The 17,627-nt window shown below is 41.1% G+C and overlaps 1 protein-coding gene across 1 annotated transcript in view; it reads right to left on the bottom strand.

The window, feature by feature from the left end:
- Positions 1-17,627, bottom strand: part of PDE8A (phosphodiesterase 8A) — a 128,046-nt gene that overhangs the window by 5,268 nt on the left and 105,151 nt on the right. The window contains exons 9-19 of the mRNA XM_010571920.1: positions 16,386-16,474; positions 15,676-15,727; positions 15,533-15,575; positions 14,522-14,599; positions 13,188-13,258; positions 12,382-12,546; positions 9,771-9,819; positions 9,376-9,511; positions 6,470-6,668; positions 2,510-2,727; positions 1,509-1,653 (exon numbers count right to left, since the gene is read on the bottom strand). Of these exons, the coding sequence (XP_010570222.1) occupies positions 1,509-1,653; positions 2,510-2,727; positions 6,470-6,668; positions 9,376-9,511; positions 9,771-9,819; positions 12,382-12,546; positions 13,188-13,258; positions 14,522-14,599; positions 15,533-15,575; positions 15,676-15,727; positions 16,386-16,474 (1,245 nt within the window). The remainder of the gene's footprint in view (positions 1-1,508; positions 1,654-2,509; positions 2,728-6,469; positions 6,669-9,375; positions 9,512-9,770; positions 9,820-12,381; positions 12,547-13,187; positions 13,259-14,521; positions 14,600-15,532; positions 15,576-15,675; positions 15,728-16,385; positions 16,475-17,627) is intronic.

Genomic DNA, 17,627 nt, shown 5'->3' with positions numbered 1-17,627 from the left:
ACTGCTCTTACTGGCAACAAAACTGCTGGTTGAAGCTGTTACTGAAACTGGTGTGGTTTTTCAGAACGAGTTCTTACCAGGCAATTTTATTGTGTCCATGGGGTTCCAGATGGGTATTGATTATGTCTATATGATATGGTATTGGGTTTGTGTGGCAGGGTTTTGATAGCAGGGGAGGGGGTGCAGGGGCGGCTCCTGTGAGAAGCTGCTAGAAACCTCCCCGGCTCCAAGTCGGACCGGCCTCTGGCCAAGGCCAACCCAATCAGCGACAATGGTAGCGCCTCTGGGATAACATATTTAAGAAGGAAAAAAACCAAAACCTACTGGAAAACCTGCAGCAGAGAGAGGAGTGGGATGTGAGAGAAACAACCCTGCAGACACCCAGGTCAGTGAAGAAGGAGGGGGAGGAGATGCTCCAGGCACCGAAGCAGAGATTCCCCTGCAGCCCGTGGTGAGACAGCAGACTGTCCCCCTGCAGCCCATGGAGATGAACAGTGGAGCAGATATCCACCTGCAGCCCGTGGAGGAGCCCAAGCTGGAGCAGGTGGATGCCCCCAAAGATGGCCATGACTCTGTGGGAAAGCCTGCAGACTGGAGCAGTCTGTACCTGAAGGACTGCAGCCTGTGGAAGGGACCCACGCTGGAGCAGTTCGCGAAGAACTGCAGCCCGTGGGAAGGACTCACTTTGGAGAAGTTTGTGGAGGACTGTCTCTTGTGGGAGGGAGCCCACGGTGGAGCAGGGGAAGAGTGAAGAGTCCTCCCCTGAGGAGGAAGGAGTGGCAGAGACGACGTGTGATGAACTGACCTCAAACCCATTCCCCGTCCCCCTGCGCCACTGGGGCAGGGGGTAGGTAGAGAATTTGGGAGTAAAGTTGTACCTGGGAAGAAGGGAGGGGTGGGGGGAAGATGTTTTTAAGATTTGGTTTTATTTCTCATTACCCTACTCTGATTTGATTGGTAACAAATTAAATTGAGTTTTTAAAGAAAGTAGACAGAAAACCCATGAATGCTGCCAGGCAGCAGTGAAGGCCCTCATTTCCAGAGAATGTGCCATATGGCAGTCAATATACCTGCCCTTATGCTGCACCACCAGCGGTTCCCATTGTGAGTGAGGGAGTAATTCAGCTTCTGTTCTGAGGCAAATCTTTGCTCCTTTCCAGAAATGGCCAACAACAATGCCAAGCCTTGCCACTAGTACTCTCTCCATGGGAGTCACTGGGTTCATCAAAATGGCATTTTTAACAGGAAAATATACAATAGCCCAAGGTTCTGGTTCCAAGTACAACATCATAGCACTCCAATATTAATAGGATCCAAGTGAGCCCCACTCACCCTCAAAATGTGTGACGACCATGTTAAGCAGAAGGGCATTCAAACCCAGAGGTGAAAGACACATTTCTAGTCTCTCTTTCTCCACATTTCTGATGAACTTTCTCAGAATACCATATGGGAATTTCCTACTGCCAAGGGTTCCCAGTCCCTGCCTAGTCATTTTAAGGAGGACTTGCAGTGTTGCTTACCCCATTTTCTTCTAGCGCTGCCAAGGGCTTATTAATGCTGTTGACAAACTTGTTGACATGCTCAAAGTGCTTTGTCATTTCTGTTGCTAAGACCATGTCAATAATGGCTTGGCGAAGGGTTCGATACTCATTCCTGTTTAAAGAAGGAAACAATTAAGAATGTTGGCTGGTTCACAAAGGGCTGCTTGCTAAAACAAGTCTAACAAAAATGCTACAGACCGTTTCCGTTGAAGAGAGGTGCTGCGGGAAGAAAGAACAGTAATAAAGGCTTGGGCAGCTGCAGCTATGTTGGATGAAGTACCCTTTGGTGTGCAGACATATATGCTAGAAGCACGACTGGATCTCTAGGAGAAACAGTGCAAGAACTGGGCAGAATCAGAGGCACCAGCTACTCAGGAAGGCTGCCAGGACATGCCACACCAGCGTGTTCCCAAGGCTTTTAGCACAGACACTCAGCAGTGGCTCATGCTCCAGCCAAGTTTTCAGCGATACTTTTCTGCTGTATCTTGAAAGGGCCAAAGCAATGGTTACATCCTCACCTTAAATGCCTTTCTAGGGCTGGAAGAACAACAGGTCCTCACTATTGTTCCCATTGCAACAAGGCATTTTATTTTTTACTCTTTCTGTGACTCTTTCTATCCTTGTTCTACCCAGCAAACACCTACCCACTCAGCCACAGCTTGTCCACAACGTCCAATGATACAAAATGATTCTTCTAGACTTGCTAACATTAGGATTTACACTAAGTTCCTTAGACAGGGTCTGCTTTTTTATCCACAGGAGGAATTGAAACCATGGGATTACTCCTGAGTCAGGCAGGACAGGCAGAAGCACTCTACTGTTTTAGAAGCAAACTTCTACAAGGGCTATGGACAGTTATCCACAAGGCACTGCCCTCCTCTAGGATACTTGTTTGCATTATCTTATGTTACACAGAATAAAGTGAGAGTTGTTAGTGGGCAGACAAGGACCTTTGGTTTTAAGCTTACCTCTCCATGTTTTTAAATATATTGCATTTGTCATCCCGGGTGGTGAGCTGGAAAGCCAGGGCAGCATGATGGCTCTCCAGCACTGCGGTGTCATTGTAGAGAATTGCTAGCTCACTGCCAGCATTGCACAGGAAAGAATTTGTTCTTCCTGGGTGATCCACATCATGGACTGTGGCAGCAATGAGTGCGGCAACCTCATCAATTGGATCCAGAGTTTGCTGAAAATAAAAGGATGCTTAGTTTTATCATAGAACCATAGAATGGTTTGAGTTGGAAGGGACCTTAAAGATCATCTAGTTCCAACCCCCCTGCCAACACCTTCCACTAGACCAGGTTGCTCAAAGCCCCATCCAACCTGGCCTTGAACACTTCCAGGGATGGGGCATCCACAGCCTTTCTGGGCAACCCATTCCAGTGCCTCACCACCCTCACAGTGGAAGAGTTTCTTCCTTACATCTAATCTAAATCTACCCTCTTTCAGTTTAAAGCCATTACCCCTTGTCCTATCACTGCCTGCCCTTGTAAAAAGTCCCTCTCTGGCTTTGCTGTAGGCCCCCTTTAGGTACTGGAAGGCTGCTATAAGGTCTCCTTGGAGCCTTCTCTTCTCCAGGCTGAACAGCCCCAACTCTCTCAGCCTGTCTTCATAGCAGAGGTGCTCCAGCCCTCTGATCATCTTCGTGGCCCTCCTCTGGACTCACTCCAACAGGTCCATGTCCTTCTTATGTTGGGGGCCCCAGAGCTGAACGCAGTACTCCAGGTGGGGTCTCACAAGAACGGAGTAGAAGGGGAGAATCACCTCCCTCGACCTGCTGGTTATGCTTTTTTTTGATGCAGCCCAGGATACGGTTGGCTTTCTGGGCTGCAAGCGCACATTGCTGGGTCATGTTGACCTTCTTGTCAACCAACACCCCCAAGTCCTTCTCCGCAGGGCTGCTCTCAATTCACTCATCGCCCAGCCTGTATTTGTGCTTGGGATTGCCCTGACCCATGTGCAGGACCTTGCACCTGGCCTTGCTGAACGTCATGAGGTTCACATGGGCCCACCTCTCCAGCCTGTCAAGGTCCCTCTGGATGGCATCCCTTCCCTCCAGCGTGTCGACCGCACCACACAGCTTGGTGTCATCGGCAAACTTGCTGAGGGTGCGCTCAATCCCGCTGTCTGTGCTGCCAACAAAGATGTTAAACAGCTCCGGCAGACTCATTAGAAACCCTACTCTGTCCATAAGATTAAGCCAAGTTGCTGAGGAATAAAAACCAGAACTCTGCAGATCAGTAAGGGTCAGATGTTCTAGACAGAGCAATGGAAAATTCATTATAAGCTTCACTGAACACTGCATGACTTTTTTGGCCATTTTGTGCCTCTTGAATTTTGCTCAAGCCACACCTTTGACAGAGCACATCAAATTAAAGAAATGCAAAGTAATAAATTAGTTTGTGTTTTCTAACAACACAGAGACCACCTTCACTTGGAGTTAGGGTATTTGGCTTGGAAAAAAGACCAACACAACACTGCTAAAAATTACTCTCTTTCCACCAGACCCCTTCATTTCTTTTGGAAACTTAATGTGTCCTAATCACATTTCACTTACGTGCTGGCTAGGTTTACAGTTGTAAGGAATGCTTCCCATATATCCAGTTCTATAACAACAATGTCCTGGGGCTACAACTAATATGAATTCTACGAAGAATACTTGATGGTTTACATCTATGGAAAAATTACATGACACACTGTTCTCTACTTTCTGTATCAGATTCTCATTCTCTTAGCATGCTCGATTCCGTGCTTTATGTCCGCTTACATTGGTCATTGCTTTATGTCTAATTATATCTATCCTCTAATGAAATACAAACTATTTGACTTTTAAGGTTTTATACATAAGTTTTAATACTGTATTAATAGCATAAAGCAGAAAAAGAACCAAGCATCTCAGAAATATATTGTATGAGTTTGGAAACTAGCCTTTATGAAGTTTGTGCTGGCTTTTTGTGAAGGATCACAGTTACAAAACAATTATGTCAGAAATCTTAATATAATGAAAGAGACACAAGAGCAGAAATGTTCTCAGTTGAATCTGGGAGCAGGGCAGATAATTTCCATTCAAATTAGCTTGAATTTAAGGTCTAAATTCTCTACTGGCTTTGCCAGTACCATTCTGAATGGTTAGACTTAGTAGGTGAAAAGACAGCCTCTACCCCACTTTACACCTCCTGAAATTAATGCAGTGACTTGACTTTGATGGAGCTAGGATATTCACTGAGGACTGTCAGGAGGGTCTTGTGGAGTACAAGAAAAGGCAAAGAATTATTTCTACTCTAGTTACGTAGTTAGCATTGTCTGAAATACAATTTGCTGTGTGTTAGCTTCTTCCTTCTTTCTCTCAGCTACTGCTCATGGGATTCTATTTTTGTGGTATGAAGTCAGAAGAGAGATTTTTAGAACAGGCTGTCCTCAGAGGGACACAGTGACCAGTGCTTAGTCTGGCTGAGAAAGACCTGTGCGGATGGGAAGTGGCCAGAAACTGGAGAATACTTGACCTGTAGGACCACAGCAGTGTATCTGACCCCTGTTTCCCGAGTCTGACATAACAAACTTTGCAGGGATTTAGAGCACCTTCACCCCCAACTTCAGGTCAAGTGTTCTAACTTTGTCATCTTAACTCCTGTGGCACACAAGTGCAAATGATTCTGAGAATACTGCTCCAATTTGGAAGCAAGAAAATTTTCCCAGGCAAGAACTGAGTTCAATTTACTGAAAAAAATCTCAGTGTGAATTTGAGTGGCAGAATCTGGCCTTCTGTATTTAGGTTAAGTTGAACTCTCGACAACGCAAAAGCAGCTGGGCTGTAACTTTGAAAAGATGAGAGAATTTTGAACTTTGATTCTGCTCCTGCTGCTGCAACATTTTTTTTCTCTTCCTATGTCTACGGAGGAATGGAAATAACATTCTGGAAAAGGAGGAAGCAGTCATGCTTCTGTGGCACTAAAGTGAGTCCAGATCTTGTCTGTTTTTCGTAGATATTCTTGGGAAGACCAGCTAAACCTCTGGCAAATCAGGGGCTGAAAATATCCAGTCAAGTTCTATTCCCGCTTGGCATATAGTATTTGTAAATCAGCCTCTGGAGAGCACACTAATGAGCTGCAGCTCCAGGTTAAGGGACTTACTACAGTTAATGAGCTGTCAGAAGCTTGTTTACAGTCACAGATGTCTCAGCCAGGTGCCCATCACTAGCACTATCCTTAGGCAGGCCAATTCAGGGTAGGAATTTCTATCCAAAAATGCAACTCAGAAATATGTACTGCCACTCCACTGCATACACATGCAAGCACTGTTTTAACTTCCCTTCTCCAGTCTGCCCTCTGGGCAGGTGAGAACAAAGGTTGCTCTGATTTATTCTGGTTGTCAGTGGCTCTAATACGCCAGTGGGTGTTATGGTACAAGGAACTGTGACAAGTAATCTTTTTCAACACTCTCCTCCAATGCAGTCTCTTTGAGCCTCAGGGCGTCTCGTCCAGGGGGGTGATATAGCTTTGGAAGGACTAAACCTATTTTATGGCCTATGTTGTCCTGGGAGTCTTCTGCAAAATGACCATCACGAGGCATAAGAGATCGTGATTTATTACATTAAATCTGGATTTGGCATATACTGTCACAAAAATAATTGTGTCATTAGCTCAACTATCTGAGAAAGTTTAACTATACAAACAAGTTTTGTTTTAAAAGGAGGTTTTCTTATTCTCCCATCAAGAGTAGCTCAATTCCTATAATATTAGTATTCATCCTTCCACATATACTGTAAGACAATCCTAGAACTCATTTAAAGCAGCCCAGTTCTTAGACCTCAGAGTTAAACTGGTTGGCACTAGGTAGATATTTGGCTCTCGGCATCTTTTTTTGTGCGATCTTCCTTTGAACGTACGTGTACTTCCCACCTACACCGCTTCTTATAAATGTGGACTTACCTTTACTCTTTCTTTAGACAAGAAATAAGCAGTGGCATGTAGTACATCTGCTGAATGAGTAGAGTTATGGTAGGAGTTGGAGGAATGGTAGTTAGCTTCAATAACTTGTAACCATGACCTCAGAGTTGATTCTGAACAGTTTAGGAATTCACAGATTCCAAAGCGAGCAAATATTTTGAGACCCAGATAAACCAAAGGCCTGTGGAGAAAAATAAACACAAAATTTTGAAACAAATAAGGTTGAAAGAATGTTACACAGCATAAATAGTATGAATCTATACAGCATTTTTAACCAATGACATGTCAGATTAGGTATAAGGACTTGTTACATAATTACAATCCAGACCTGTAGAAATATTCTGCCTACCCATCACATGCACACTCTTAGAATCATGCCAGTTCCTGACACTCCCAGGAATATTAAAAAGGCTCTATATTGCTGCTGTGCTCCATGTAGCAGTATTTTGAGGCTTGGGGAGTCTATGTTGGCAGACTGCAGTCAAAATGAGACGAATTAGCAAGTACTAAACTCTGTGCGTAAGAGGAGGGAGGTAATCTTGCTGCTGCCATAGATTCCTAAACTAGCTTGTTTACAGTTAGATTAATTATATCTATACTATACAATGCTGCAATCACTATTCTTTCTGCACTGCAGATCTGCTCCATTTCTTTTATGCCCACCCTTGCAGGCTTCCATTGCTCACTGACTTTGCATGCAATGGAGGATGAAAGATGGAGGTATTCTGGAAGCAGATGACCAGGCCAGAGTATGCCATTTCTAGAAGACTATAAGGGCCAGATGAACCTTCAGGCTACCGCAGTCAGAGACCTGTCTCCAAAAACAGCCAACATCACTGTATTCCAGTACTCTTGCTTCTCCCAGGCCAAACTGCACAATTTAAACCCAAATGACTGGCAGGTGAATGAAGATCGGAACAGCAGTACAGAATATTTCTAATCTGAAAGCTGTGAAAGTGCAATATGTTTAATAGAGCAAATGAAAAAAAAAAAAAAAAAATCAAGTTTTAGTCCACTAGCCTTTTTCCAAACCCAGTTAATATCACTGTTTTCTTGTCCAATACATTTTTTTGCTTAAGAAGAACAGGTATAATGGTAAATATTTTCAAATATGGATTCTTAAAAATAGATCTTAAACCCTTATTTTGGCATCTCACTTTGCTGCTTGATTCCAGATGCATCAAGCACTCTGATTTTTAGCTGCACCTGACAGGTGAGGTGAGGTCATTTAGAGTTGCTGACGTACTTTAGAGCTGGATGTACTTCTTCTGGCAAAACCACTCAACAATACTGTGTCATATACTAGAAGCATAATATACTAAAGTTAAATCCCCCTTAATCCCCCCCATGTAGCACTGTCAGACAAAGGTCTCTCCAGGTTTCTGTGTCTGTGAACTGTAATGCACTAAAGCTTAGATTTAATGAATTATCTTCGCTTTACTACCATATGTCTGCTTGGACTTGAAGATAATGCTAACAACATGTTCATACTTGTGATTCACTGAAGATCACTTTAATTCGCTGAATAAATGAATTGCCTTTATTTAAACACAGCAGAAATCAGTCATAATTATAATTCCTTTAGTAAGAGGACAGGCAACAAAGTACCTCTTTTGTCCCTCTGTGGTCTCTCCAAATCAGTAAGAACAGAGAAACCTATCTGGTGATCTCATGCATGTTGACTAGGATAATTAAGTCTTAAGTTACTGCAATGTGCATATTAAATGTTGGAAATCACACAGAATGACTACATTTTTACTTTTTTTTTTTTAATTACTGTATCTATAACACTGCATTAGAAATGGAAATGTAGCAAAGCAAAAAAACCCTAAAGTAACTGGATGTAAATTTCTTCACTTACAATAAAATCACTTTAAAGAAGAATAAAAAACTGATTATTTTTCCACTTTTTTGGCTCATAAAACCATGGTCTAAAAATGAAGTGTGTGTATGTTAACTAAATGCCTGATATCCTTCTTAGACATTGTTTTTGAATACCTTTCAAAGCTCTTAAACCCTCGTCAAAACACTAGATCTGTAAGATAGTCAATTCATTGCAGGATCTAGCCTCCAAATTACTGTCCTATAGAAGCTTTAAGCTAAGACAAAGCATGATACATGAAACTAGACCCAAAGGAGAACTTTTGATAAGCATCAGAAAATAAAAACAAGGATTTAAAAAGAAAGATCAATTTACAGTCTTAGTGGGAGCATTTGCTACTAATGAAGTAGAGTCTATTAAAACTGCTGATCTCTTTTGAAAAGTTCTGTGGTGGAAATTGGTATGCCCTACATTTTATCAGTAAATATTCTTCAGTTAATCTTATACATAAAATGTAGCCTGCCAAGATTTTAGAATAAAGACCGTCCTCTAATCCCAGAGAAGGCAATGGGAATTCTGCTGAAAAGCTGTATTTGAACTGTATAGGAATAAAAATTACCCAATTACATGGAGAGAAAATGAAACATGATCTGCATCAACTGATCAGATTAAGACCAGCATGTTGACTCTGTGTGTAGTTGGCCGTAATTTGAATTTGAATCCCCACAAGAAAACAATTTGATTTGTAGAACTTCTCTATTATTAAGAACAGAAAAGGAAGGCTTTTAAAATGATGTTGGTTTGTTATTATACCATATCAAAGATACATAATCTTCACTTACATCCACTGGGAATCTGCAGGAAATAGTGTATGATGAAACATAAGATATTTAATGGGTTCATACACAACTAGAAATGACAATGAGAAAATTTCAAACATTTGACTTTGAAAATAGAAGTAATTCCATTTTAAAAGCACAGGTAGAGAAATTAAAGAGCTGATTACAGGATGACATTTAAGTCAGTTTTCAGCAACTTCAATTTATGAGCTCTTCAGTTTACTGACCTTTTATGGGTGGCAGCCTCAAGTTCAAAGATATCAAAATCCCAGTGTTCTTCATTTTCCATTGCTTGTGTTATCTGTGGGGGTATGTCATTGAGGGAGATTGGAGAGATCAAACTGCCAGCGACCTGATGAGTTTCTGTTGAGGAATATATTTGCAGATCACTATTAATAACCCTGAGATACACATTTACTCAATGTACATGTTTTCTTTTCTGTAGTAATGCCTGGCAACTCTCATTTCTATAAAGCTCAGTAATGCTGCTGAGCAATGGTTATAAATAAAAATAAAACAAAACCAAGCAATGCTTATAAAAAAGAACATCTGATCACATTTCCCATTTCTTAAATCTCTTAACATGTTTTAATATCTCAGTAACCACCAAACTAAAACTTACGTTTTGCTGACAATATGTATTCGTTCCCTGATAATCTTCGTAAACCATCCTGTTCAATAAAAGTTGAGAGTTAAATGCAGGGTATTGTACAAAAGGTCTATAAGGTAATGACAGCAAATAGTAGCACAATGACTTCAGAGAAGCCTGACTGAAGCTACCTCTCCCTTATTTGTGTGAACTGTTAAGATTTGCCTGTTTTACAAATAGTTCATAATGGATGAGAAACTGCATGATATGGGATACAATATGAACTCAGATAGGTAGAAACTCAAATTTCTCAGGTGCAGATGGAGGTGTGGAATTACAGCCTCACATCCACCTTTGTCTGGACAACACACACACAGGTTCGGGATGTGTGCCACAAAGCATACACGGTATGTCTGCATACTTCCCATCAACAAGCAAAGGTGGGTGGTGGGAGAGAATGAACGGAGACATGCTTCTGCTCTCCTCCCCCTGGTATTGGCAGATCAGGTCACCTCAGCAGCATAAGAATCTCGTGATTTATTGCTGGGATTGCAGAGCAACAAATTACTCCGAGGCTTCCCTTCTATCAAAGAAGAACGTATGCTTGTTTGTTCTCCAATTCAGTGGCTCCTAGGCTTAATTCTGGCACAATGCCTAGATGTGCAAACTGAGACAAAGGACTAAAACTAACAATGATATATTTAATATTTACTTTTCAGCTCATAATTCTAAATGCTGTGGCCCAGATCCTGCTTGCTCTTTTGATGTATACAGCTGTTAGTTACTGCACATTAATGTTTAGCTCATGATGTAAAAAAAGTTACTGAAAAAAAAAAACTGAATGCACCCTACTAACAATGTTATGCACCCAAAGTATAGCAGAAGTAAATGTGGATGCTATATCTGAACATGCAATGTCTGCACTTAAAAGAATTATTATATCTCATTTTTATTTTCACATTTGTAAGTAAATTAGTCCGGAGTTTTGCGATTTAAAAGGAAAGGGAGTACTACTCCTATAACTGGCTCAGTGACTCTTCAATAGCATTGCTATGACACAAATATTTAGGATACCAGATGCTGTCTATCATTTAGAATCAAAGATTCATTTTTTTTAAGATTTGAAATAGCAGGTGTAATTGTATCTGGCAAATCCATCTTTGAACTCCAAATGCCCTTCCCATCATGAATTCTCCTTGAGAGTTCAAATCCAATAACCTACTACTTGTTCCCCTACTCAGACATAACTTCTGAATGTGAAATGGAATAATATGATTCTGTTTTCAACAGACCCTCTGCTGGAAAATGTTTCTCCCAGATCGTTTTAAAACTCATACTATACCATATACCCTCATGCTCTGAAATGGATTTTCTCAGCTTTTCTATTGCTCCATAAAATAGCCTTTGTTTTATTTTTAGTAAGGATTTTGTATTTTGCAATATTGTTACCTGCATGGTCTGGGACTGAATACAGTCAGAATACAAATATATGTAATAATCAACAATCCACAAAAAGGAGAAAACTCTAACTATTATATGTATCAATATTCTTCCTACACTTTTATAGTTAAGGTAACAATATATTTTGGCTACTGAGTTAGTAAATTCAACCCCATATGAACCGTTCAGGCCTTATGGAATTCTTGAAGTCTCTCATATGTTTCTCCTGATTAGATATTTGCTCTGATATTTTAAAAGGCAAAAATATATGTAAACTGCTTCAAGATTCTGGTAAGATACTGCAAAGGCATCTTGATAGTTACAGCATGAAATTATAATAGTCCAGAGACATCTCTGAAAAGCTCACATCTCATGAGCCTTTTTGCATCCAACACACTGTCAAATTTTTTCCTGAGGTAGCCTTTTATATGCAACCTACAGACTAATGGGAACACATATCCTTAAGGCACAGGTAACATTCATCCAAGTTCATCTAGTTATTATCAGGAGGGTCAGACCCCAGGCTCTGAAGGTTTGGGTTCAATTCTTGCTTTGCTACGTGCCCTTTGTTCAACTTTGGGTATAACGCTTCTTTTTCCAATGCCCCCATTCCTATTTTCATAATATAACAACATAATACATGCCTTCTTCAGTCTTTTTCTTGCCTTATTTATTTAAATTATGAGTTCTGTGGAGCATGATTTTGTTTTAATACGTGAACATTCATGTTTCTAGCTCAAAGCACTCTGATCTTTCTACGAGTCTCTACTGGTACAAATATAATCCAAGAAATAGCAATAAAAATACATATTTTACGTTCTTTTGAAAACTCATCCTTTCTATACACTGAAAAGCCCCCCAAACATGCCATTCTAATCCTAATTAATAAATGCAAGTGTCTATCTATCTTCCTTTCTTCCTCTCCCATCTATACCTTTCTAAAATGAATCACATTGAAAAAAGAATTGGTTTTCCTCTCTACTTCTAGCAAAACTAATGCTGCAAAGGGACTGGGCAATTTTCTTCCCATTTTCAGAGCTACATTATTAAGGGGGGGGGGAATCCACAAAAAGAGATGTGCAGTTTTTCCTGAAAATTTGCCATTGTAGAGGCAAAGCACATGCCAGATGATAAAGATCGAGTAACTGGGAAAATCAGGCAGTGGAACATTAATCAATAGCTGTTTGTGGCATTATGTACTTACTGTCATTAACCCTCCAACGAGGTCACTTGTATGTGGATCCTCATCTTTTGTTCCCAGTTGTGGAGAGTACAATTCAGTGGTTCTTAAAATCTCCAAAACCCGGTCTAAAGCTTCTGCAACTGGCATGGGACTGCTTTCTTGTGCAGCATTGATGATGTTTATTACCTAGTTTAGCATTAGACATGTTTTGAATTTAGAAGTGATTTTAGAAAGAACAGAGACACTCATCAATTACTATGGAAAACTCATAGCAAATAAATGAGATCTACAACTTTAATCCACATGTGGGAGAATCAAAATGAAAGGGATGTTGATAAAACACTGATGTTTTGCTACTGACTCTGGGAACAAGATCGTGGCCTTAAAGACAGCAGTCTTATTAATGACTTTCCCATTCAAGGCACAGCCTCAAAATGTCTCTGAATGGATTTAATATAACCTTCTCCCATTTGCCTCTCTCAGTTTATTAAAGAGCTGATTTTTGCCAAATCCTTGAGTAGTTTCAGATAGCAGTTTGCAATGCATAAGTAAGGAGGAACTCTAGTCCTTCCTTCACATAGGCAAAAGTCCTTAAAAAGGGTCATGCAATGACCTCATGGAGGGCACTCTACTAAGCAGGCTTGGGAGAACTTTGTTCAGAGCATCTAGCTTTTTGGAGTGCCACCAGTGGGCAGGTAGAACAGGGGAAGACATTGCACCAGAGGCCAGCACTGCCTTGCTCCTCAGTGTGGATGCTTTACTGGAGCCTTGTGCCCCAGTATTTCAGTACAGCACAACTGACAACAGCTAGTGACAGTGCACATTACCTTGGTGATGGGTGCTTCAATAGTCATGGAATGTATCCTGGCCATAGAAGAGTGCCGCCTTTGTGAGCTGCCTGTGTGGAAAATAAAGCAGAATTTGTATCCTGATTTCAGTGACAAGGCATGACAGGGGGAATCAGCCAAGAAATCTTGATTCATTTTCTGAACTGCTTACCCTGCTGTGCCCTTCAGAGACAACCTATTGCAAAATGTGTACACATGCTTGTTATGCTGGGGACACACAAGTGCAAAGAGATGCTTGCTGAACCACTGATATCCCTGATTAGAGATAAGTAGCTGTAACAGCCTGGCAAAATCATGGCTTTGTTTTTTTATTTTAACTAATTAAAATAATCAGTTAAAAACTCAGTTAAAAGACTATACAAGGTGTGTGTGAGTATAAACTGGCAGGCACAGGTAGGTAACTATTGTACTTAGGTTATTACGGGATACATGTACTTGTGCTGCCTGATGCAACATGACAAGTCATAATGAGTCAGCTTCCAAGCTGAGGTAAATCCATGAAGCTCCTTTGAAGTGAAGATAGCTATGCCAAATTAGAACAGCAGAGGTTCTGGCCCATTATTCATTGGAAATTGAAAAACAAATGGTTTAGATCAGTTAGAAATTTTGGTTCTGTAGAGAAAAGGCCAAGATGGGATTTTTCTGGATAATTATGTTGTGCTACCTATAAAATGCAGATACATCTCTGTTACTCTTGGTGCTGAGCAGCTCTTAAGAAGAATCAATGCCATTTTTGCTATACTGGAGCGTGATTGTATTCTCACTGCCACAGACCCACTTCCATGTTTCACTAGTGTATGCTGCCTAGACTGTAATGATGTATGCTTTAACAAAATCATGTAAGAATCAGCAAGAGTTTTGAATATGTGACTCATCTATCAAGTTTGGGGTGATCTAATAGAGCAAAATACAACAAAGTGAAAAGAAAACACAATTCGTAAAAAAATTATCTTCATATGTTTATCACGAGAGAAGAGGTAAGAAATGTAATAATTTGTTAGGTTTAGAGTTTGCCATTTGTACTTGAAAGTATCTGTGTTGAATCTCATGAGGTCTTCCAGGCAGGATAGTAGACAATAGCCTTCCATTCTCCATTGGTTCAAAAAAAGACTCAAAGTAGTTCAAGATAATAAAATGGGACTATTTGACAAATGTAAAGTTGTTCATGAATTGATAACTTGCTATTTTATTCATGTGTGTGTTTGTGTATATATACACACATACACACTTACCTATATTTGTATGTGTATGTATGTATGCACATAAAAATCTGAATATATATAGAAATCAGAAAAATCTATTTGTTAACATACCATCACTCCCTCTTGATGTTGTGGATCTGACATCTAGTGATCCTTTCCTCCTGTCTTTGTGTCTGCCAGTCTGAATATCTGTGGAGAAAATGACATGTAGAATGACATTAAGTTGTGCCTAAGATGTATGTTAAAGGAACTGAAACTCAGTGAAATCCTGATAGCAGCTGCGTGACACCACAATGCTTCAGCAGACGAGAGCCAATGAAAGCTCCTTCTTAAACTCTCACCCAATTACACTGTCATGAACCCAGTCATGCTCTCTGGCAGAACATGCCTAAGTGTTTTTGCAGAAGGGATCTAACAGCGTGGAGGGAAAAGTTTCTCTCTTGACACAGTGACACAATTGTAGTTGTGAATACAACTTGCGCAGCACACCTGAGTTCACTCAAGTAACAACTGCCACAAAGAACTGGTGGACCAAAGTAGACTACATGCTAGCAAACTAGGCAATGTATCTTAGGTCCCTTACAGACTCCGACAGATACAAGTACCTGCAGCATGGATGCCAAGGATGTCTTAACTGAAGTGTTGACATGTGGCATGAGGGCGAATGGTAGTGTTGGTCATCCTCATTTCCACCCACATGCAAATACCGCACAATACATTTAAAAGCAATGCAAACATACATGCCACTAGCTATAGACCAGCCACAGCAACATGACAACTAGACAGCAACCTTCTTATTTCTAATTTTGTCACAGGGATCCACTGCCTACACCTGAAATGTGACGCTGAATCCAGCAATATCACAATATCAACTTGAGGCCCTATTACTGCATTTTCAAGGGTGGGTTGCTTTATATCACTTCTAAAACAAATGAGGCAGGTAGAGAGGGCTTGTATTTATTTTCTTGCTTTTTGAGCTGGATTCCCAGCTTATCGCTAACTAAATAGTACTGTTCAGACTGTCCTGTGCAACTGTGGTTTTCAGTCAGATCACTAACAACAGGCTTTACTCTTTCCCCAGGTATGTTCTCCACTTATTAGGACAGAAGAGATGTGTCATACCTGTCTGAGATTCAGCCTGAACACGTTCACATGTCTTCTCCGCCTACAATTTAGTATAAGAAATCCAGTTAGTCAGAACCTTCCCATTATTTTGTAATATTTAGGGCTCAAACTAAAGCAAGCATAGCACTATTTTCACTTACCTTATTGTTGTCATTGCACAGTCTACTAATTGACACATAGTGTCTAATCTTTCTGTAGGCAAAAAACAGCGTGTTAATTCCCATCCAAACCTCAGCTCTAATTCACTGCTGATACACAAAATGGGTAAGAGCAACGAATTAATATAGGACAAATCCTGTTCTGGCAGGAAGGCTCAACTGGGAATGGAAAAACCCCACAGTTCTGCACATGATGGGGAATACAAAATGGAAGCATCTTTTGCAAAGATTGTCTCCACTCTCTCTCTCCTTTGAATTTTGACCAGGATCAAAGCACACAGTGACCTAATCACATAAAGACACTCAGCAACAGCCTTGAGTAGGTGAGCACAGAGGGACATAGTACAGGTGCACAGTGGAACACGACATAGGTCCTGGTGGTCCCAACACAATGCACAGAAAGAGCTAAGAGTGCACTTGCACTTCAGGGAGTATTAGAAGAGTAAGAGTCACAAGTGAGCACATCTGGATCTTTGGCTCCTTTTTGGGGAGAATTGGGAGAATTATACTGTCCCTGCACACAGCATGTAAAGTTGATTTTGCCCCAAGGAATTAAATGCAGAGGTCTCAGGCTCCCTTCCTTGCATAAGTTTCCTTTATACTCAGGACAATCCAATGTCTGCTGAAAGCAACTGAACTCTAAACTGAGCCTTGATTCAGACCTAAATTATGGCTTCAGCTTTCATACTTACCCTCCCTGTCCAACGACAGGTAGTATCTTCACATTTTGTTGTATGCTATCTCCATTTTTCTTTTTCGCATAGTACATTCCTTGCCATTCCTGAAAAAGGAATTCAAGTGGAAGGAAGTTCAGACAAAACAGCAAGAGAAGCTGTAGCTTCATACCTTTTTTCATTGAAAGCTGTCTTACAATACAAAACCAGTCAGGACTGGTTAAACTGTGCTTACCCTCAAATTTCTCCCCTGTAACTAACCTGTAGGTCACTGTGTTGCTGCCAAAGCACTGAGAACTTCCAGAGGGGCAGCCTGTGAGTGCCCTGATGGCAACAGCCAAACCTCAGGTGCTGTGGGAATCAGAACCACATATTCTCTTCCCAGTCCTACCTCAATGGTGTTGGGAGTCACTGGGGGGAGAAGACCTGTCAAAGACCCTTGCAAGAGTGAGAGCTCAGACCAGACCCTGGAGCAAGAGTCCCCCAGAGGCTCCAGGAGCGCCTGCAGACTCTAACAGTGTGGGGCACCCCCCTGCCCTGCCCCAGGACCACCCACCACACCACTGGGACTGCTATGCTGACCTGCCTGACTTCCTCCCTGAATGCACTGACTCCTCCTGGGACAGGAAGGTCAGTGAGAAACCATTATGCTGATCAGTCCACCTTCACTTCTGGACTGCACTGTCTCTCCTGCAGAGTTGGGAAGTCTTATCTCTGGTTAACATTAAATATATCTGTGACTAAAAGCGCTTTGGTATCCTAGCACATTTACTTTCCACACTGTCAGTTCAGTCTCAAAAAGCAGCAGAGATTTATCCTGGCTTTTTTAAAGCAAAAGAGAGCCTAGTAGAATAGCTACCGGATTCTGCCTCCCATCTGCTGATGTCCCTTCTAAAGGCACTCTGGTTTCAGGATCACATTCAAGTAGACCATTTTTGAAGTATCACATTGTCACTACCAGTATCATTGGGTTTTGATAAAATTCATAAATGGGAAAAAAAAGACAGGGTGGAAAGGAATTTTTCATTTTGCAGTGAGAAGTCTTTTTTTTCCTCTGGAAATGAGACATTTCTTTCTAGTGCAGAGCCTCATTTTTTCTTTCAATAAGACTCGGGAAATGTCCCTTCTCCCTTGTTTAAGACATGCTTAAAATGAAATACTGTTAAAACAATCACTTTTGTTATGTAGAGACTTTAAAACCATAAAGCACCACCATGGTCTAACACCCAGCCCCAAACCACCTCCCTCCAGTGGAGCTTA

This window comes from Haliaeetus leucocephalus, unplaced genomic scaffold (assembly GCF_000737465.1).
Source record: "Haliaeetus leucocephalus isolate CR32 unplaced genomic scaffold, Haliaeetus_leucocephalus-4.0 Scaffold339, whole genome shotgun sequence".
Taxonomy (NCBI): Eukaryota; Metazoa; Chordata; class Aves; order Accipitriformes; family Accipitridae; genus Haliaeetus; species Haliaeetus leucocephalus.
Note: the sequence above shows the minus strand (reverse complement) of the source record. Positions and strands in the feature narration are given on the sequence as shown.